The sequence below is a fragment of the Arvicola amphibius genome, chromosome 6 (genome assembly GCF_903992535.2).
Source record: "Arvicola amphibius chromosome 6, mArvAmp1.2, whole genome shotgun sequence".
NCBI classification, from domain to species: Eukaryota; Metazoa; Chordata; class Mammalia; order Rodentia; family Cricetidae; genus Arvicola; species Arvicola amphibius.
The window spans coordinates 33364708-33387035 of record NC_052052.2 but is presented as its reverse complement, the minus strand read 5'-3'; the positions used below and the strand labels follow the sequence as shown (position 1 = coordinate 33387035).

The 22328-nt window shown below is 52.2% G+C and overlaps 1 protein-coding gene across 6 annotated transcripts in view; it reads right to left on the bottom strand.

The window, feature by feature from the left end:
• Nucleotides 1-2461: 2461 nt before the first annotated feature.
• Nucleotides 2462-22328, bottom strand: part of Rnf220 (ring finger protein 220) — a 224766-nt gene continuing 204899 nt past the window's right edge. Inside the window, exons 1-11 of one of the 6 annotated variants that reach the window (XM_038333338.1) lie at nucleotides 20569-20761; nucleotides 20376-20418; nucleotides 17137-17258; nucleotides 16577-16709; nucleotides 9135-9231; nucleotides 8877-8963; nucleotides 8724-8779; nucleotides 8554-8632; nucleotides 4305-4413; nucleotides 4094-4168; nucleotides 2462-3408 (exon numbers count right to left, since the gene is read on the bottom strand). In XM_038333338.1, the coding sequence (XP_038189266.1) occupies nucleotides 3337-3408; nucleotides 4094-4168; nucleotides 4305-4413; nucleotides 8554-8632; nucleotides 8724-8779; nucleotides 8877-8963; nucleotides 9135-9231; nucleotides 16577-16709; nucleotides 17137-17258; nucleotides 20376-20418; nucleotides 20569-20622 (927 nt within the window). In that variant the 5' untranslated portion in view covers nucleotides 20623-20761 and the 3' untranslated portion in view covers nucleotides 2462-3336. Of the gene's footprint in view, nucleotides 3409-4093; nucleotides 4169-4304; nucleotides 4414-8553; nucleotides 8633-8723; nucleotides 8780-8876; nucleotides 8964-9134; nucleotides 9232-16576; nucleotides 16710-17136; nucleotides 17259-19711; nucleotides 20275-20375; nucleotides 20419-20564; nucleotides 20762-22328 lie in introns of those variants that run through there. The other 5 variants (XM_038333339.1, XM_038333341.1, XM_038333336.1 and 2 more) reach the window with 5 other exon arrangements.

The following is a 22328-nucleotide window of genomic DNA, read 5'->3' as shown; positions in this document are numbered from 1 at the left end:
ATGAGTTCAAACCCAGAACTCACATTAAAAAAAAAAAAAAGCCAGGCATGGTGACATACACTTAAAATCCCACCTCTGGGGAATTGGGGTCTTGGGACCAGCTTGGAGGCTGGTCAACTAGCCTAGCCAAATGGTGAGCCCCAGGCCAGTGAGAGGACCTTTCTCAAAAAACAAGGTGAATTATCCCTAAGGGATTACACCCTACCTCTGGTTTCCACATGCATACTGCACACAAGTGTAGCTGCACACACAGAAACACACACCTGGATTGTGGTGAAAACCCTTTGCATGGACCTCTGAACAAAATTCCAGATGTGCAGTCAGTGACCCGCTGTTAACTGTTCAGCACCTATGTGGACAGCTTGTATGGTAGATCCCCAGCTCTTCAGCAGTTCTGCACAATTGAGAACTTAATCATCTTGGATAGCTAGTTTTATACTTGTTCCCTGAATTGATTTTAGTTGTGTTTGTGTGTTTGTGTGTGTGTGTGTGTGTGAGAGAGAGAGAGAGAGAGAGAGAGAGAGAGAGAGAGAGAGAGAAAGGAGAGAGAGAGAGAGAGAGACCACCAGGCTGCCTCAATCTCACTATGTGGCTGAGGATGGCTTTGAACTCCTAATCTTCCGGTCTCCGGCTCCCAGGTACTGGGATGATAGGCATATGCCACCATGCCTGGCTTTAAATTTGATTTCTTGAATGGAAGGTACCTTAAGTAGCAAGAGAGTCCAGGAAGCAGGGCTGTGATCTCTCTGGAAGGACAAAGCTCTGTGGTAAGCACTGTCCCCTGTCTGGCCTGTCACTTAGAGAGGTTGTCTCTGACCTTGTGGTCTGAGAATCTGAGACAGACACCAGATAAGGTCTGAGGACTGGGGTACTTAGTGCCTGCCTGGTACCACACACTTTGTTAGGGGGCCATTGAATCTGAGGAATTTGATGGCTTTGTATTTAACAGGAAGACTAAGTGGGGAGTAGAAAGGCTGCAATACTCAGTAAGGGGGAGGGGGATGTGTCTAGGAGGCCAGAACCAGGGTCAGGGGGATTCCGGCTGAAATCACACCCCTATTTCCTAAAAGATACTCAAACTCAGTATCCTCCAGAAGGGGGAGATGACTGTACCCATAAGTTCTACCATCTACTGTGTTACAAGTCATAGCTGCACAATTCTGGCACATGGTAAGCCAGGCATTCAGTAAGTATTTGTCGATTGAACTTTCTGTGATCAAGGGATGTGTGTTTCAACGAAGGGTTTTCAAAGTTTGGCAAGCAGCTGAAATCTGTGGGTGGGCGAGTGAGGACTCCTAAGTCCCCAATGAGTGATGGACCCCAAGTCTCGAGAGGCCAACTATATTTGCAGGGCATCAAACCTCCAGTTCTCAGCTACTTTTCCGAGCCCTTGGAGATGTGGTTGCATTGCTACCCATGGCCAACAGGTGGCAGTGTTGCCTGTGCCATGAGACAGCGTAAGTCACGCTTTGGTGGGATGCCTGCACTGTAAATGTGCCCTTCCTATTAAAGAGTCCTTGGCCCCGGGATGGGGGTAAGCAGCTGCCAACGACCCACTGAGTCTGAGGCAGGGGAAGGGGAGAGTAGAGACGTGAAAGAAGTCTGGCTGCCCAGAACCAACCACTGAAGCAGGTTACCTCTTCCCAGGTATCATCAGGGCTGCTGCCTCACTTCACCGTGGAAGCCATGTTGTCTCATTTCCGGCCCTAGAAGCTGTGCTCAGGATATCTGGTGCTACCAAGCACAGGGCATGAGGGCCACGAAAGGCCTTTGCTGGGTTCCAGCAAGAGCTCATCTTCTTTACTGGGTGCAAAAGGAGGCAGGGGCTGCCAACCAGACCTTATTTCTGTATATTGTGGGCATCCCAGAAGTGGGTATCTAAGGCAGGGATTTGAGAAAGTGGGCTGAGTTTGGATCCTGGCCTTTGAGTCTGAGCAACCATCTTTTCCTCAAGGCGTTTCTATGGTGAGGGCTCACCTACACTCTGAGCATCGGCCTGGAAGGCACAGGGACTTCGCTGGCAGTGGGGGCTGTGGAGCTACCAAGGTGCTCCATTGACAGTCCTGGCAGCCAGCAGTTCTTGACATGGATCTGGGCAGGTGGAAGCTCAGCAGGTGACCGAGAGCCAGGGACCCACAGCACGTTCCACTTGTCTGAGGCTGCTTCTGCCCTAGGTTGGGGACTAGCGCCAATATCCCCCTCTGTACCCCAAGCCCTGACCTCTTTTGTGATTAATGAGCTGACGATTCTGCATCGATAAGGAATTAACCTAGAGCCCCTGCCCATCAATAGCTAGGAGTTCAGATCCCTAGCCCTGCTCCACCCCCGCCTGCTGGGAGGCTCCAGGGCACCCCCACCACCCTGCATGGCTTCACACTCCAGTGTAGTGCTACCCAGAACGACCCTCAGAACTGCCTCAGTCGCCACCTCCCATCAGCCCCTTTCACACACAGACGGCAGCTGGTTTATACTGGTTTAATCCATGTCAAATGTAGTTTACAAAGGGAAAGGACAAGTACCTTTGTATAGAATATACAGACACAGCATCACACCACAGGGCGCACAGGAAGGCAAGGGAGACGGCACTTCCGCCAGGAGCAGCGAGCGCTCTACTCCCAGAGTTGCTCTCAACAGCAGGCTGGGCAGCCAGGCACCCTCAGCCAGCCCCGCTGCAGCCTGTTTCTGCTCGGTCCCATCTTTCACCCTACCCCCCCAGCTCCTCATATGAGCCCTATGAGCTAAGACTAAGGAGGATCATATCCCATGGGGCACATGGCCCACGTCTGGGAGAAGAAATATACACCACTGAACACCGAGCACATGGGAAAGGGAAGGGACGCCATGGGAGAGGGAAAGGCAGGCACCTTAAGAGGTGGATGGGCCGAGCCCTCAGCCAGCCCTAAAGGGGGCACTGTTTCCAGGAGTCATTAAAAAAAAAAGAAAATCGTACAACCAAAGGGGAGGCGGTGGAGGGCAAAGTGTCCCATTTATACACAACATTGTAAACATACACAGTCTATATTACATGTGCTTCAGTCTGGTGTTTGCATGTCTGTCAGTCAGTCTAGGGGACGGATCTCAGGAGCCTTGTCCTGCTACTCCATCTCTACCTTCCTGCCCCACACTGGAAACAGAGCCAAAAGAGGCATGGTCCCCAAGTTCAAAAGGAGCACGCAGGAAGGGCTGCTCCACTCTGGCTCCAGAGTCCTATATGTGTGTTTGGGTGTGTATGTGCATGTATGTACACCGGGAACCTGTGTGCAATTATGTACAAAGGGAAAGGGGTTCACTGTCACAGAGGCTGGGGCAGGTGGGGTTGCTGGAAGGATGGTTAGCTCACAAGTAGATCCTCCGCAGGTCTCCAGGCGCTGTGATGGTGTTGCACTGAGGGCAGAGCTTCTTGGCACCCTGAAGAAAGAAAAAGGGGGAGGGCTCCGTTAGACAGAGCGTGATCTGTGTCTGTGCACACGAGCACCAGGCCTGCAGCCATGTCTCTGCACCAGTTTGTGTGCGACTTCGTTCCCATCAGCCAGGCTAGGGATGCATGGGCTGCCTCTGAGTAGGCAGACATGCTCCTGTGTTGGGGAGACGCCAGGATCAAACCGCCTGGCCAGCCCCGCAGCAGGAGCCCTGGTAATGAGAACAAGGCTGGGTCCAGCTGTGGCTGCCTCGGCCCTAACGAGATTACACGCGGCCTTTGATCAGGACACAGAGCCCACGTCCGGGCCTTTTATTGCTGTCTCCGGGCGACATTTTAATGGTTGCTCCCGAGCTAAGAACAGGGCAGGAGCAGAAGGAGCTTAGTAATGGGAGGGGGAGGGGCAGAGGCCCTGGTCTGGTTTACCCACCACCAGCCTCTTACTGATCTGGGGTCTCAGCAATATATGTGATACACCAGGGCTGGAAAGGAGCGTGCAGTGTGTCCATGGAGGGGGAACGGAATAAACCTGAAGTAGAGGACAGACAATGTATTCAACTTGGGGGGGAGGGCTGCAACCCTGACTCAGGTCTTCCTTAACTCCCCCCAAGCAGGTGCAGCCACAGACGTGAACATCTGGCCAGTGCCTCTAATAGCTGCCCACCCACTCCTCACCAGAGTCCGCAGCCAGCACTCTTCACAGTGCACATGCCAACACTGGATCGACGTTAGGGGCATCGAATATGAGTCCTAGGGAGGAGGTGGGCAGAGAAGGGGTCACTGAAGCAAGCTCACCCTCTGAGAGCCCAGATACAGCTGAGACCCTCCCTAACCCACAGGGTGCTGATATCTGACCACGAGCATGCCTTGATTCCTTCCCACTCACCATGCAGATGAGGCATTTGTATCGGTCCCCCCGAGATAGCTGCCGTTCAAGCTCCCTGACACGAGCCTTCAGGGCCTCAAAAGTAGTTACAGCTGAATCTTCGGTGATTCTGTAGACAATGCACAGTGGGGTAGCAGGGTGGTATCCTCCACCCAGAGTCACACAGGGAGTGACTCTTCTCAGCATCTCCGCCTGCCAGCTACTTCCTGCAGAACTGAACTCAGTACTCCTGCATGTCTACCTAATAAATGTCTAAGTCGGAGTCTTGGCAATCATCCTAACCCCTTACCCTCAACTTTCAAAATCTGTCCACCCCTTGCTAGTTTCTCTGCAATCTCCACTCGTTCCCACTCTCACCACACACCACGCTGTGACCCTTATGTTTAAAAAAAGGAAATAGTCACCCCGGATATGGTGGCACACACCTTTTAATCCCAGCACTTGGGAGGCAGAAGTGGGTAGCCGGCAGATCTCTGTGAGTTTTGAGGCCAACCTGGTCTACAAAGGGAGTTCCAGGCCAGCCAGGGATACATAAATCTTGTCTCAAATCAAACCAATCTCATATAGCCCAGGCTAGCCCCAAGCTTTCTATGTAACCGAGAGTAACCTTGAATTTTTAAAACTAAATCTTCAAATTTATTAAATTTTTTTTTTTTTGGCCAGGCATGGTGTCGCATGTCTTTAATCGCAGCACTAGGGAGGTAGGGGCTCTGAGTTTGCAGTCAGCCTGGTCTACAGAGTGAGGTCCAGGACAACACATAAAAATCCTGTCTCGAAAAAATGAAACAAAATTTAATATTAAGTGCATGGGTGTTGAGCCTGTGGAGGCCGAAGAGGGCATCAGATCCCCTGGAACTGGAGCTACAGATGGCTGTAAACTGCCATACAGGTGTTACCTCAGTCCTCTGGTCGAATAGCCAGTATTCTTAAACCCCCCTTTGTTTCTCAAATTAGCATTCTAAATATGAAATTTCATCAGGGCATTTTTAAAAAAAGTACTTCCTGAGCTGAGTGGTGGTGGCGCACGCCTTTAATCCCAGCACTTGGGAGGCAGAGGCAGGTGGATCTCTGAGAGTTCGAGGCCAGCCTGGTCTACAAGAGCTAGTTCCAGGACAGGCTCCAAAGCCACAGAGAAACCCTGTCTCAAAAAAACAAAACGAGAAGTACTTCTTGCCCGCACTGAGTGCTGGGACTGGCTTCTCACATGCTGGGAAAGCACCCCATCAGCTGAGCTCTAAGGATCACTTTACTAACCCAAACAAAGGCTTCTCTGCTGTAGTCCTTCCTCGAGCTTATCCTGCCAGCCCCTGGCAAAGCTTACATTCTCAAGGCCAATCCAGCCATTTTCATTTCCAGCATTTTAGTGTCTCCTTCAGCATCAACTGGCCCAGCTAATCTGCATCTCTCCTCAGTAATTTGCCACATCCTTATGCTGTTCATATAAACAGTGTTCCCAAACTATTCCTTCCCTCCCTCAGCCTCTCTATATTGCTCTCTCTGGGTTCCTTCTCCAGGAATCACCAGCCCCGCCTTATCACTCCGGCTCTTCCAGATGTTCTGTCTTCAACTCCATTCACCCTAGCATCCCAACAGCAAAGGTGTCTGTCTCCTTAGCGAGGCTGAGTTTCCTGAAGGAAAGGCTTGCTTGCTAAAAACATCTCCCAGTGACTATTTACTGGTGACATAAGCCCTACTTGGGGATGTAAGCATGTGAAAACATTTGCCAGCCCAACATTTGCTTCAGGGAAAAGCAGCGATGTGGGACCAAACTAGTCTAGGTAGTCTCGAGCCCATGATCTAATCCTGAAACAAACCTAGCAGCACAGAGAAGGAATGGCTAGAATAATCTCAAAGATCCCACCCACCACACTCCTCTGAAAAGCAATAGCTCCAAGGAACACTCTAAGGAGAGAAAGGCTTCCTGGCCCAAGAAACAATGGTCCTGGGGATGTGCCTTAGGGAATGACAATGCTACACAAAACAGCCAAAGTTTATTAAGTATTTATTAACTACCAGGTATTTTTACTGAGGAACTAATAATTATATTATTTATACCTCCTAAACCCGTGAGAAGATGCTCATTTTTCATGTGAAGAAACCAGGTAGCCTGCCCAGACTGTGGCAGACCAAGGCCGTCCTGCTTACTGGGAGAAGAGTCCCCAGGCCAAGCAGCCTGAGAGCCCATGCAGGCTGGGAGGCAAGCAGGTGAAAAGGGAGAAGGGAGACTTCTCCAGGCAGCAGCAGGGCACAGCTAAGTCATGGGCAGCCTGGGGTGGGACAGGACCTGACAGAATGGGAGAGCTTCAAAAGGTGAGTTCCATTAGGACTGCCTGTGGTAGTGGAGGCCAGTGGTGGTGTGGGAACAGACAGTATTCTGGAGTGAGGAGACCATTTGGCTAGCATGGGGGACAATGTATCCACACTGGTCAGAAGGGAATACAGGGAACGTGCTTACTGTTTTATGCTTTTGAGATGGTGTCTCATTACATACCTCAGGCTAATTTACTATGTAGTTCAGGCTAGCCTCAAACCCACAACCCTCCTCTCTTGGCCTCTGGGGTGTTGAAATTACAGAAATGTACTAATGCCTAGCTGGTAGTAGTAACATTTAATGTAGAGCAAATTTCAATCTAATTTTTTTAGGGTATCAGCAGCAATACAGAAATGTGACTCCCTACTGGCTGTACACAATGAGCCCATAATTATCCACCCCACTTCTCCAGAGATTGAAAAAGCTTTTGCCAGTTCCTTTTAGTGCTTGTAGGTTCCCGGTAGGTTCTCCTTGCTCAATCTCAGGCTCTGTGAAGTCTTTACCCACTTCTCCCTCATTAGCACAGCTAGCTTCTTCTCTGGCATTTTGCTCAGTGCTCTACGTGCCATCCCTATGTGGACTGTTGGTAACTTTTCAACAAGGATGGGCTTTACCCCTTTGCTGGAACCTGTACTTTGTGAACTAGGATGTCATGGGACCGAAGAATATCTATCCTAGTGGATCTAGGCCCAATGGAGATCTCTGTATAGCAGGGATCAGTACTAGAGTGCCCCACCCACTGGAGCCTGTGCTCACACAGGTGGGACAGAAATGCTGACTTCCCCTAGCCTTGGGTGGGTAGCACCTTCATGGATGGCCACTGGCTCTGGCCCCTACCTCCCCCTTGGGCGCCATCCTTGATTAATGATCTTGTCTTTCTGATTTATGAGCAGTCCCTCCAGACGAGGGTAGGCGCCCCTTACAGCCCCGCCCGCCCCGCTCAGCTGGAGTAGGAGAGAATTATTAAATAAACATCCATACGTCACCCCCCCCCCCCCAAGCTGGTTGCACCGAATCCGTATGGCCCGCTCCGGCGCTGACACGGAGCAGCTGCGGTGATTCATGGGCAGCCGGGCCCTGCGCTGCGGCCCATACATCATGCCAGCAGCACTTGCGGCCCCGGCCGAGATAAACTGATCAAGCACAACGGGCTGGAATGAATTTATGACAACACAAAATGGAGGGAAACAAATGGGAGGTGACCCAGGCCACCGACCCAGCCCTGCACTGGCCTGCAAGCCACTCTTCTGGCAGGAGGCAAGATGGAAGACTGGCCCTAGAATGAAGAGGCTACCTTTTAACCCCAGGCAACCTAGCCTCCAGCTGGAGGGAGGAGTAGGAGCAAGGAGATCAGCCCTGACCAATGGCAGCCACTCCAGCCAGTCAGATTGGACAGCAGCACCTCCTGGCCCAATACTGGCCTTTCCCAGGCTTCTGGAAAGGCAGCAGGGTGGCCAGTGGATATCAAATCCTGCGGCGCTGTCCAGCAGCCCCAGGTAAAGTAACAATGGATCTCCTTTTCCCTGCTGAAAAGCCCTGGCCAAAAATTCCTACTGGAAGTGATGAGACCCAACGCTCCTGCCTAAAACCTGCTGCAAGCGCCACCCGGGACAAGAAAAATGAAACCAATTTAGCTCCCGATTAAGAAACAGAAACTGGAGATGAATCAAGTGCACTGGCTGGGCTGGGTGGCCATACATCACATTCCACGGGTAGGGGCAGCTACAGCGGGCAGGGAAGCACTGCTCCTCGCTCCACCAAGGCTCCCAGGGCCATGGCCCAGTGATCAATTCACAGAGTCACGCTTAGCACCAGCTGGGCTCCACTGCCGGCTGTGTGCCCACGGCAGCAGGACTGAGCTGTACTCAGAGGACCAGAAGCCCTGGCAGCAGGCCTTCCTGCTAGCAAAGAGCCCCTCTCCCAGCCAACCATACTTACTTCTCAATGTCACTGTTCTTGCAGGTCTTCTGCATGGCCTCCTGCTTGCTGCTTTCACCATTGCTGGTGGATGGCATCTCTGGAAGGACAAAAGTTCAACTCATACGCTGGCTAGATGAGGGCTTGGGATTCAGTCACCACCATCTAACGGCACCTGGGTCAGGACTTACCATCACTGGCCCATTTAGAGAACTCAGGTGTGATGCGGGTGCTGGGGGGGCCACCACTAGAGGAGAGAAAGGAGAAACAACAAAGTGAGGACAGCTGAGCCTGCCTCCAGCAATCGTTCTGCAGACACTGCCCGCGCCTTTGCCCACACTTGCTTTAGGACTGCACCCCGGAGTGCCTCTCTCTCCTTGGCTTCACCAGGCTCTTCTCCTGTGCAAGGGATGACATCGGCCTCTGTGTATCTGGCATGGTGGTCAAGGACAATAGATCCAAGGCTGTGGGAGGCCACGCGGGCTCTGAGTCCTCAGGAGTGCCCTGCCCCAAGCTGAGACTCGCTCTAGAGTATGATAAAGCTTTAGAGGCACCAGCTACTTTTGTTATTGGCGGTTGGCCCCACTTTGCCCCAAGGATACTGCGGTTTCCCATACTCCAGAGTGTCATCTCCATCCACATCCAGGTCAGCATCACTGTCTGGGTTCTCTTTGCCACTGCACATGACGAAGCCGGAGCCTGTGGGAAGTAGAATGTAAGAAGGGCCAGAGGCCAAGAACTAAGCCAAGCGTACCCCTTCTGCTTCCAGGTAAGAATTAGGTCCAAGGCTAGACAGAAACATGTACAAGCAGACATTCGGGTCTGTCTTTCTTTCTTTCCTTCCTTCCTTTTTTATATATATTTGTTTTTTGAGACAGGGTTTCTCTGTATAACAGCCCTGGCTGTCCTGGAACTCACTATGTAGACCAGGCTGGCTTTGAACTAAAGAAACTCACCTGTCTCTGCCTCCCAAGAACTGGGATTAAAGCCATGCAACCACCACCACCTAGCAGCACTCAGATACTTCTGGCTTTATTGCTGTCCCCCTCCCTCACCTTTTAATGTACTGCCTGCAACTCTAGATTGTTTCCGCTTATAAACCGGCACAACCAAACACTACATCAGGTCCTGAGAGGACACTGTAACAGGCCTCCTATACACCTGCCTTCCAGTTCCAGGAAGAGCAGAAAGAGAACAGAGAAACTCAGGTCCAAAACGTAACTCCAGAATAGGTCCTGGCCTCCCTCTATCCCACTGTCCAGCCTGAGGTCCCCAGAGGAGAAAAGGCTGGCAAAGGCCAATCAGAGCCACAGAGTAGGACCCTCCAGCCAACATCCTGATTTGGGCCACCAGGTCCTTTGCCAGCAAAAACACCAGGCAGCTGTTCAAATATTTGGTGTCTGAGGCGCCTGACATTAATTATTCATCTCCACCTCGCCCAGCCCAGATTCCTGGACAAGTGTAGTTAGGAAGGGATTGGAAAGGACAGACAAGTGAGGGTCGGCATGCACACCTGCCCCTCAGAGCAGTCACGAAGGCAGCTATGCTGAACTGGGCACGCTGAAGCCCAGTCTGCTGATCCCCAGGGGGCATTTGGTCCAACCAAAGGCACTCTTGGCTAAAGTGAAGGGTGAACTAAGGTCTCGCCAAGCCAGCGCACTTCATATGCCAGGTGGTCTCTTCTTGATAGGCCAAGGTTGGAGACCAAAGAGCTGGCCCCACATCTTTGCCCTAGGGGTCTCAGGTGACATCTTACTAGCCAGACCAGCAGCTCTGCCAGGGACAAAGGAAAATGAAGACTCTGCCCAAAAGGACCAGCAAAGGAATCTTTTGTATGGAGGAAGACACTTTAAGCTCTGCCCAGTGATCTCAGAAATGTCTGCTTCCTGCCTCATCCCACTTAACCACACAGTCCAACTCTTCCTCCCTGCTCCATAAGCACCACTGGCTCCCCAGCCGGGTCGGTGAAGCCTTCATGTCTACTCCACAGCCTCACTTCACTCGAGACCCCATGTGTGCAGACATGAAAACCGCATACTATGTTCTAGGCATATCTAAAGATTTGCACCCATGCCGATCCCTCCATGGCATCAGGATGCGCTTTCAAGCAGGGCCTGTTTCCTGACTCATCCCTTTTACCCCTTCAGTCTATGGTCTGAGTCGGTGCCTAGGACCTGCCTTCCCTGACAGTCCTCATTTGGCGCCTACCCAGAGGGACCGGCACACTTGAGGCAGCAGGCAGGTCAGCAGCAGAGCCATTAAGCCGAGACAACACCAAGTTACAGCTCTGTCTCCTATTCACAGCCAGGTGTCCTGACAAGCAATTCCCACCCGAGGGTGAGTGGCACCTCTATAAACCCTCTGACAGTTTGGGAGACAAACTCCACCATCAATCAGAATGTAGCTATCAGGTTCATTTACAGTCCACACCCCACAAGCCCTGCCAAACCCTGCCAGCCCCCACCCCCAAGTGTACGCAGCTCAGAAGCAGTCTCATGTTCCCTGCTCAGCCTAGCCTACCCCTGCCTTGTGGGTGAGGAAAAGGAAAGAGCTCTTCGGTACACCCCTGACCAGGGTGGTTCCCTTGGCTAAACAGAGAAACCAAAGCTGCCAGGAAGCCCTAACAGGTGAAGCAGCCCAGTGACCTGAAGTACTTTCCTCGTGCTAAAGGAATGACTTTTCACCTCTAATATTCCTTCAACCTTCTGGAGGTCATCCTGTCTGGCCTGGTATGAATTCAGGATCTGGTCCCATTCGCCAGGTGCTGAGTACTCATACCGGTTCCTTCCCCGATGTCCATCCCAGCTCTTACTCAACTCTAAGGTCATGTGTAATGTATGTCAGTGTTTCCCACCAGACGGAGGCCCTCCAGGCTCTCAAGCTTGACTCCCAGCATCACCCGCACTGCACACCAGCAATACCGGCTCACCACTCCAATACTGCCCATGTCTTAAGAAGGCAGGCCCAGAGACACAAAACAAGTCTGCCCCAGTTTGGCAGCCACCTTCTGTTCCTCTGACTGGGGAGCAAAGAGGGCGGGCATGATACATCTTGTTAGCTAAGGAAAAAAGGCCTGAGCAGTCTACTCCAACACTGCTCCTATGCCCCAGCTGAGACAGATGTGGGGAACCTCTCCCTATCCCCACAGGTGTTCCAAGCAGGCTGCCACCACCAATTTCACTCTGGTCCTCACCCCAACCTGCTCCAACCTCCTTCCCAGCACATTAAACTTTATTTTCTTAATGAAATGTCACTTGCTGACTTCTGGCAGAATCATAATAAAAAGAAACGGCCATAAAGCCGTTTTTATGCCGAAAGCACCCCTGCCAGCCTGCCCCCCTCCTCGATCTTGGAGAGGAGGGCTCCACAGTCATTTTATGTCCTCAGCTGCTGGAATATCCCAAGCCAGTACTCAGAGGCAAGATGGCACAGCCAGCTCCTTTCCAAGTCTCTGGGAAGAGCCGCCAAGCTGCCGCTCCTGCTGCTGCTCTGCAGGAAACAACTGGGGCCCTAGGACCTCTTAAAGTGATGGTCGCCAGGGAAGCCCCTCTGCCATGGGTCTGCTCCAGGTGAAGGGACAAAATGGCTGGCAAACTAAGTCTGACGGTCAGCAGTGCCTGGCAGAGTCCCGCCCCTCAAGTGAATGCTTGGACAGAGTGGGAGAGGGTTAAGTGCAGAAATGACATGGAAGTCTAAATTTTATGAAAATGACCCTTCTCCCATAAACTCATTTCTTCTTGGACCATTGAGGAGGGGGGAAATCAGTGTTAATTTAATCAATTGATCAAATGATCGATTGAGAAACTGGAGATGCCCGTTTACCGGGAGCAGTAACATCCTGGAACCTGAAACCACAAAAAAGGAACCATTGATTTCCTCACCTGCTGCTCCCAACCAAACCAGAGCCTGGGGAGAAAGCAAAGCCTTGGGGCTTCTGGAGCCCAGTGCTCGTCTACAGGAGGGCAGGGGCAGCAGCTTCCGGGGAGTTTTACACTGGAATTAGTTACAGATGCAGTTACGGTGTCTTGTGTAAACGCCATCGATTGGGGAGCTGACAGTCTGGGGAGCTGCGATGCGGGACAATCAATCGGCCTGCAGTGTCACCTGCCACCTCGCTGAACAGTTGACAATGCAATTATCCAGTGTGGAGGCAGGGAGTTGGCGTGTGTCAAACGCACTTAGCCACTTTCCGGGCCTTCTCGATAGCGCGTTTCACTGCCTCACGTCAGGAGAGTCACAGAGACAGACGCCGTTTAAACCATTGATACTTGCTCTTTCTGCCTGCACTCCCTCTGTTCCAGCTTAACAATTGTGTTCGAAAAGGTGGTTAAATCCCGTCCACTGCCACAGGGGACAGAAAAAGCCTTGCTCCTAGCCACATCCCTCCCAACAGGCAGCCATCATAACTGAAGGTTACCGCCAGAGTCAGAAGGCAGCCACCTTTACCTTCTGTTCCCAACCTGTTTGCAGTGGAATACTGTTCCAAAAGGGACTAGGGAGCACAGTGGCATTCAGGGACATCTTTAGCAACTGGGGTTCCCATCTTGGCCCATGTCTGTGGATTCACCTTTCACACTCTTGGCTTCAAAATGTTAGGTTTTATCAACAATTATTTAGAAGACCTGGCTAAAGTTGCCTCTACTGGTTCTCTCCTGATTTCCATGGCAGGCTACTTAGACCCAGGGACTACTAAGGCAGGCACTCAGGAAAGATGGTACTCTAGGCAAGGCCCGGCAGGGCAGAGGCCTCCATAGCTCACTGTCTTAGCATGGCCTTTGTCTAGACTGTTCCTTCCAGATGTACTGTGCTCTGGCTTCCCCAAATCCAGACAAGTGAACTCTGACTGACTACCAGTACAGGGAGCCCAGCACTCCACACCTCTAAGACATAAAGAGAGAGGAAGAGAAAGAACAAGCTAGGACTCATTAGTCACATGTCTCCTTGACTATGAGGACACACGGAGTCAGGCTTGTCCCAAGGGCTGCTTCCTTTGTGGCCCGTTTCTCCAGCCTAGAAAGACACTAACTCCGTTAGGTTTGACAGAGTACCCCAGAAAAGCATTTTCACCCTAACTGTTGGTATCATTAGGTGAATCACTAGGCCCTGGGTACTACCCATATGCAAGTAGCATTAGCAGTTAGAAAATCCCAGGTTTCATCTCCTGAGTAAATTAAGAGCATGGGGAGGGGAGAAAAATATATAGCTCAATAAAAACAATTTAAAAAAAAAAGACAATCCCAGGTTTCATGTGACCAATCAGCAGCAGAGACGTACACCCCAAAGCGCGCTCCTCGACTGAGACATCAGACGGCACCAAAATGACTGAGTTATTCTCTACAAGTCTTTAGCTATTTCCTCAGAGGGTTTTTTTTTCCCTCTAATCTATTTGTAGTGGGAGGCAGAGGCAGGTGAATCTCTGTGAGTTTGAGGCCAGTCTGGTCTATAGAGTGAGTTCCGGGCCAGCTGGGGCCACATAGCAAGACCTTGTGTCTAAATAAATAACAACCTATTTGTAGACAGACCTCTCTTAATGTTCTCTTCCTTTGGTCCTGAGACATCAATTCCAAGCATTCTCAGGACTGAGACATCTGAACCTCCTTCTCATTAAAACCGAGCTTCCATGCTCACGGCCTGTTCTAAGCCAAGTGTCCTCACAAGACTCTTGTTTGACCACTCCCTTCCACATTAGATTACATTCAAGGCCACTGATCTGACCCATATAGGAAGCTTTGTCGAGGTTGACGAAGGGACCCTAGTCTGGGAGGAGGGACAGGGGAATGAAGGGATCCGGGACTTATCACAGTTCTTCAGTTCTTTCATATCTAACAAGGACAGCAATCTCTGTTCTGTCAGCACGCACAGTACAGCTTAAATGGGCCTCACCGCTCGCTTGTTCATCCTGCCTCTGCCTCCCTCTCTCTGAAGTCGGCTGGGCAGCTTCTTCAACTGGCGTTATCACTCCCTCTAACCGGTCTTGGCAGGCAATCTAATTCCTCCTGAAAAGGTCACCGCCATTTTAACTGCCTTTCAATCACATTAAGCAGGAGCTGCCCAGCTTGCGGCCCAGCCCGCCCGGCGGGCGATCAATGCACCGCACTGACACCAGCCGCCTGGCAGGGCCACACCCAACCCCCCAAGAATTGGGCCTATTGGTCCTGGCCAAGGAGAGTAGGCTGACAGATGGCCAGCTTTTGCAGATGGGTTTCAGGGCAGAGGCAGTCAGGATCAGCCAGGACCTCTCTTTGATAGCCCCCTCCCACTGAGGGGGCTCAGCCTCCATCGCTCCACACTCTGCTTCGTGGCCCCTGCTGATCTCGCTGTAAAACAGCCTTTCAAGTCAGCCTGTCTTTTGACTGCACTAAGCTGTTTAAGAGGCGGCAGCAGCTTCTATCAGGAAAGCTGGAGCAATTCTCTGCAGATAAAGGCCCCTCCGGCCCCATTCCCTCTTCAAGTCCCACTCTCATTCTCGCTCTCCAAACGCTCAAAGAAAAGCCCACTTTGAACTCTCCTCAGGAATTCTTGAAAGGAACAACCTCACAGTGTAAACACACCCGGAAAAATGATCCCCACCCGGGCCCTAAGAGCTCCCCATACCAGTTGCTGGTGCATCCCTAGACATAGAAGACTTCGCCGAAGCAGCAGGCCCTGTGCAGCCTGACCCGCTCAGGCACTCCACAAGCTCGAGAACCACCAGGTCCCACTCTGTGCCAAGAAACCTAGGGAACTGCACTGCAGCTGGTGTGTCTAGGTGCAGCTGACAACACAGCTAACCTAGAACAGCTTTCCAGAACTGACCCAGCAGGGACTGCCTTCAACACCTGTGCACACCTCAGTACCAACGGGCATAACTCCTGGGCTCACGGGCTTTCTGTTCGCTCTAGCAAGGCTTCATGGCTGTGAGAGCTCCCGCACATAACTGCCCTGTGAAACGACAACTAAGAGTGTCCAGCTCAGGCTCGGGGGGTTCTTTTTTAGCCCTCTAGACTGACCACTCTGCCTTGTCTTCAGATTGGTGGGGCAACATGCAAGAAGCCCGGAGGCACAACGACCCATCTGCACTGGACAGCACAGCAGAGACTGTTCTCAGATGAGCCCAGGTGGTGTGGCTCTAAGGAAGCAAAGACTTTTGACGCTGCTGTGAGATTCCCTAAGGAGCATGCACAGTGGTACTCCCAAGGGTGTTGCCCAGACGCAGGAGGCAGATGGGATGCAGCCTGGCTCTCTTAATGACCACAACCTGCAGTGCCAGCTGTGCTTTTACAAAGAAGAACTAAAAGCCAAGAAGCAGCTGCCTCTTCCCCTTGCCCATGGAAGGAGAACTTGACAAGAAGACACTGACCCTGGGCACCCAACCAATTCTTCTGTCTCTTCTCAGGGGGCAACTCTTATCTTAGGAACTAGGAAGGCAGCAGAGATGAGAAAGGCCCTGCAGACTCTTCTGCAACAATTGGGGAGAGCCCAGGGGAAGCAGGGAGCAGCTGAGCCCAGGCCCCTCTTGCTTCAGGGCAGAGGGCGCCCTGGGAGAAGAGATGGGATCAGAGCTAAAATTAGATTCACCAATGAAGCTCATGGGAGGTCAAATTTTGCCATAACTCACTCTCTCCTCTGTAACTGATTTCCCTGACATGGAGCCGAGGAGGAGGAGGAGGAAAATCCAATGTGTTTGCCTAGAAGCCCTGAGGGCCCTGAGTGCTGGAGGTGTACAGCAGGTTGCTGGATTCTCATTTATCAGCCTTAAGAGGGATGGAGTGATAAATGCATAACCGTCCCTTTAATATTTTATGCAGGTGCTAACGCGGCTTGGCTGTCACCTTCAATGCATCACCCGAGGCTGAGAGCCCCCCTCGTCATTGCTAGCTTGCAGCCTCACAATTCCATTTCCCCACCCAAATACATCCACTTTAATATGCACATCACAGGCAGGCAGCACGGCCACAAAGGAGCCCCACCAGCAGTAGTTCCCATGTGGTGGAAATGATGACCAGCTACCAGCAGTGACCTGGTCACCAGAGTGCCACTACTCAGGTTGTCAGCTGCTTTATACCTCGGAAGCCACCTTCCAGGAGTGTGGTGGCCCGTATCCGCTTCTGCCCACACCACTCATACTCCTCAAAGCGGTTGCTGCTCTCATGCTCGATGTCCACAGCATCGTCCTCAGCCATGCAGGAGCCTTCCCTCTGTGAAGAGCAGAGCAGGATCATGCAGAGCCGAGGCCATCCCTACCTGCTCCCAAAGCCTGCAAGGAAGGCACAGCCCTAGTCCCTGCTGTGGGATGCCAAATAAGCTCCCGTGAATTACAACCAATATGAAAATCGAAGACCTGAGCCTCTTCCCCATAATTTTCCACAGGAGCCCAAACAGGGAATAAGTGGAAATGAGAGCAAAAGAGGAAAGCAAAGAGCAGAGGGGAAGAAGCAGCTGAAAGCACGTGGAGAGCCGGGAGCCTAGAGATTAGGGGCGTCAGCAGCAGTGTCGGGGAGGGAGGAGGGAGGTGGGTGGCCACAGCCCGCTACCTTAGAAAGGAGCCCAGAGATTAGGGGCGTCAGCAGCAGTGTCGGGGAGGGAGGAGGGAGGGAGGAGGAAGGGAGGCCACAGCCCCGCTACCTTGGAAAGGCAGTGCTCCACATGCCTACTCATCTCCTGCTCCGATCCTGCCAGGGGGCGGCTGCACAGGGGACATACCTGCCCTTCATCTTGCTTCCTCCGTTTCATTTTCCCAATCCGAGCTGCATGGAAAAACAGAAAATAAAGCACAAAATAAGCTGATAGTCACTGTAGCTCTGTAGTTCAGTGCCTGATGGAGCCCTCATTCTTCAGCGCCTCTTACTCTTCAGGGACCCAGGTTTGCTCCTTGGTGGCCACAGCTGCCTCAAGTGCAGCCCACCCTCCCTAGCTGCAGTGCCCAGTGAGTCCAGCAGGCGGAGAAACTCCCTGGATGGCTCCAGAAAACCAAACCCACAGACTACTCACTGGTGCTTGGAAATACAGCTCTAAAGATTTTCTTAGAATCCCAGGCTATTCCAAGGCTTGATCTGATCTACTGTTTACTCACCCTTTAGAAACTTCCTTTGTTCCAGGACCAAGTACCCCAAGTATGGCACCTAGGATACCACTTAAGGTCATGTCAAGAGCACTATCTCTGATGTCTCTGCAGATCCCATTTTACAGGAAAGGAGACTGAGGCCCAGTTGTAAAAGTACAGAGGGTCTGGGTTAAACCTTGGGCAGCCAGGTCAGGGTACCAGAAGAGGGCAGGCTTCATAGTTCTTATCCAAACCTGTCCCATCATGTCTAATCAGTACAGAGGACTGGCAGGCCCCAGAGGCAGAGACCTGCCTGCCATGCTGTCCCAAAGGGGGCTCAGTTCCAAGGCGCACACTGCAAGCCCACAGCACTGCTAATTAATGCTGAGAGATGCAATCATTTCTAATTAGCTCACTAATCCTTCTCTGCCGCCCTCCTGTCACCAAGGCAGGAAGAGGTCAAAACAAGAGACTCTTTCCTTTTTCCCCCTCCCAGAATGCAACAGCAGGATAAGTGATGGCCACTTTGAGACTGGACTGATGGGGGAAGGGTTAGGGAACTTGTCATGGAGGGAAAGTTTTTCTGTTGAAGGGCCAGGAAGAATTTTCTTAGGTATGTGGACCCTGATGGGAAATTCATGAATAGTCAAGAGAGGGAAACACAGGCCAGAGCTCAGTGCTAGGTTAGGGTCTCTACTGTATGTGGGTCTCAGAGCCACTGGAGGTAGGTATGTCTCACTGTGGCACAAAAGGAGGCTCACTGGCATCTACATCTGAAGCAAAGATTGTCTTCCCACTTGTTGTTTGTGTGATAGCCTTGGCTATCCTGGAACTCACTCTGTAGACCATGCTGGCCTCCAACTCACAGAGATCCACCTGTCTTTGAGTGGGATTAAAGGTGTGCGCCACCACACCTGGCTTGTCTTCCCACATCTTAACAAATGAAGAAACCTTATCACAGAACATGCCTAAGTACTCAACATGTATCAAAGGCAAGCCTGAGTCTCCAGCCTAGAATGCCCCCCTTGTACTCAAGAGGCTCCCACCTTAGCCTTTTAAGGGAGGCTGATCCCATGAGTTCGCTAGGGGCTCCAGCCTCTTTGCCTGGCGAGGATCTGAGGTAACGAGTTTCTCAAACTGCAGGAACAACAGCCCCAGAAAGAGCCAAAGCCTATAAAGACTACACGTGGAATTACAGAACCTAGGTCTGTCAGCCTAAGCTATTGCTGCAATTCCCTGTGTTTCCACTACAGAGATGCTGTGACCGTCTTCTGGGTCCTTTGTGCTTACAGATCCAGATCCCTGTTCTGCTTGACCCAACCCTTGGAATTTCAGGCTCAGGCAACCTTCGCAATGCAGAGCTAGGGATAAAGAAAGCATGCAAGGCATCAGAAGGGAACTGGTGAAGGCTCCTAAAGGTACTGGAAATGCAGTGTGGAGCAGTGTGCCCACAAATGTCCCTTATATTCTTGCCAAACCTGAAGGCACCTCCCTGGGTAAGAAGAGGCTGATTACCCATGATGAATCTGGGTAATGGTAGCTCAATGCCTGGGAATCCTAGTACTATGAGGCTGAGGTTGAAAGACTGCTGTAAATTCCAGGCTAGCCTGGGCTATATGGTGGGCCCTCATCTCCAAACAAAAAGATCTGACCACTGAATAAAGAAAGGAGTGAGCACGATGTTGCTGGATGTCCCTTCCAGCCCCAGAAAGCTGTCCTGACAGGCTGCGTTCACCTGCAAATTCCCAGGCAAGCAAGGACGGTCGGCTTTCCCCTGGCCACTCCTGGAAGTCCTGAAAAAGCTTTCCACGATGTGGCAGGAGGTGTAGCTCGGTCCTTGAAGCTGCCTGTGTGTCAGAGCATCTGACGCGGCTGCCGCAGCAAAGGTTTTAAGGAACAGCGGGCTTTAATCATGGCTCAGCTACACCAACTTGATGCTATCAAACAAGCGGCCTTCAACTACCAGAGCCTCAGTTTCCCTATTTATAAAACACATGCAGGTATTTCCCTCTCAGAGACGTTGTGAGAATGGCGCCAGCCCACGAGTGCTCTTCTCTTTTCCACACTGGCGTAGGGGCTGGGGATCGTAAACATCCATGGTCTGACTCACCAGCTGGCCCAGAGACCCTAAGCCCTTTACAGCGAACCCCAACTTACACCACACCTCAGTCAGCACAAAAAGCGGGACCATTCAATTGTGTTCAGCAAACAGGAATGCTCCAGAGGTTTAAATCCAAAAGGGGGACCGCCAGGTAGTGCATACGCGGCCTGCTTTCAGAAAAGGCCTCTAAGAGCTGTAGAGCCCACGCTGATCACCTTTGTGAAATGTGGGCCGACTGATAACTCAAAGAGCCCTGGGACGAGTTAGTTCCTGTTGCCGTGGGAACTCCAGATCTCATGGCATTGTCAAGTCTCAGCAGAGAGGCTGCATTCACACTACTGGGCACTGATTAAAAACTAGAAGAAAAACATTCGCAGCGCCCTGCCGACTTGTATAGTGAGGTCCCAGCAGTCTGCAAATTCAAAGCTGAGCTCCCGAGTGGAATTGTGTAGCTTGTTCCTCATTCTCCGACACTTATTGTCCCCCAGGGTTCTTTCGGGCCTTTAGAAAGGCTTTGGGCACGAGCTGAGTACCGTAACCCTCCATTAGACAGACGGGGAAACTGAGGGCGGCAGCCTTGGTTTGCACTCTCAGACGCTGTGACTGCCAAGAAGTCAGTTGGCCCGATGATGAAGAGACCAGGGCAAGCCAGGAGCTGCGGGCAGTGAAGGAGGGAGGAGGCCGGGGGAGGGGCGGAGGGAGGGGCCGGACCGGACTCACCATTCAGTCGGGTTTGCCGGTTGGCTCGCACTCGCAGGAAGGTCTGGGAGAAAATCCCCGGCAGATGAAAAAAAAAGTAAATAAATAAATAAAGCACAGAGCGTCAGACGCGGCCTGGACTCCTGGTCCCTACCCTAATACCTGACCCTCATCCAGGCCCGCCCCGCCCCAAACAGCCCGTAAACAAACCTACTTCCTCCCTCTCGCCGGGCCCCCTGCTCCGCCGGCCGCTCCGGGCCCTCGGCATAGCCGCCGGGGCTGCTCTAACGGGACCCCCCGGCCGCCGCGCGGTGCCGCCCCAGCCCCAGCCTCTGGCGCTCTGGGCCCCGCGGCAGCCCGGCCGGCGAGGGCGGCGATGCGGGCGGATTCCCCCCGGCTGCCCGGCGGCGGCGGCACCTCAGTTCCCAGCAGCGGCGGCGGCCATGTTGGTCCTGATCACGTGATCCACCGCCGTAACGCGCCGGGGGTGAAAGTTCACGGGAGGGGGTTGCGGGCAGACCCGGGCCAGGAAATTGCGGCTTGGCTGCGGGGTAACAACCTGCTGGGGCCGCCCCCTCCGGCCCCTCCCACAGCCCCTAAGGACTCTCCGCCCCAGCCTGGGCTGCCCGCTGGTGAATCCCACCACGCCACGCTCCATCGGCCTCTGGGCTCGACCTGGGCTCCTGGTTTGCGCGCGCGGGCCCAGGGCGGCACCTCCAATGAGTGCTTTTCTAGGGAGAAGGCATAGGCATTCCCGATCATCTGCGGGGCCTATCGCCGCCAAAGCCCACTTCATCACAGCCTCTAGCCCGGTGTAGGCTACCCCACTTTTCATCCCCTGCAGGCCATTCCCGGAGCTCCCATAAGCATCACGTGCCCATTAGGCCAACAGCTATCTAAATAGACGTCTTTCTCCTGGGTTCTCAGGACATTTGTCAAGCGTGCTCACTCGGTTGCTCTTGATACCACATGCCACTCCCATTTATCCCTCATGGTGAAACCTCTCTCTCTCTCTCTCTCTCTCTCTCTCTCTCTCTCTCTCTCTCTCTCTCTCTCTCTCTCTCTCTCTCTCTCTCTCTCTCTCTCTCTCTCTCTCTCTCTCTCTCTCTCTTCCTCCCTCCCTCCCTCTTTTTCAAGACATGGTTTCTTTAAAATCCTGGCTGTCCTAGAACTCACTCTGTAGACCAGGCTGGCCTCGAACTCACAGAGATCCGCCTGCCTCTGCCTACCGTTGGGTGTGTGCCACCACTGCCCTGGATCTTGGGAATCTAACTTTAAATATTTAAATTTTCTTATCTGTACCTCCTCTCTATCTCTGACAACCTTAAGCTTCCCCTCCTGTAAGATTATATCCATCTCTATCATTTTTGCTTGTATAAATTTGTATTGGTGGGCTGACACTCCAGAGCTGGGGTTGCTATGAATCATTTGTGTAAACCCAGAAGCCAGAATGTCTCAGCTATAGGAGGACAACCCTCGGAATTTCTCCGGTGACTACCTTGGTTTTCACAATGCTTAGCTTCTATTGGCTCTCTCAATTGCAGGTGTTTCCTGATCTCCAGTTTCCCTGCAACCAATTCTCCACACTTCACACATGATCCTTCTTTTGAGCAAAATTAACGTCTCTCCCTTCCTTTAAATCTCTCAAGGATTTACCACAGAGATCTGCAACTTGACTCGCACTGTGCGGCCTGTTCCTCTGATCTGTTGTACCACATCTGTTCAGTCCTTTGCGCCCCGACACCCCCCCCACCTCTGCAGAACTATCGATAGATCTTTTGAACACTGTGTTGTGGTTCAGATGGCTCCATGCTCTGAGATAGCCATGGCTCGTTGCTGTTTATGCAGCAGGGCTCTGGCAAGGCTCCATTGCTTTTTCCTACCCTGTTACTGGGTTTGTTGTCTGAGTTTTCTCAGTCCCTCTGATCATGTGTACTTTCACTATTTAAATATTTCTTTTCTTGGAAGGCTGCT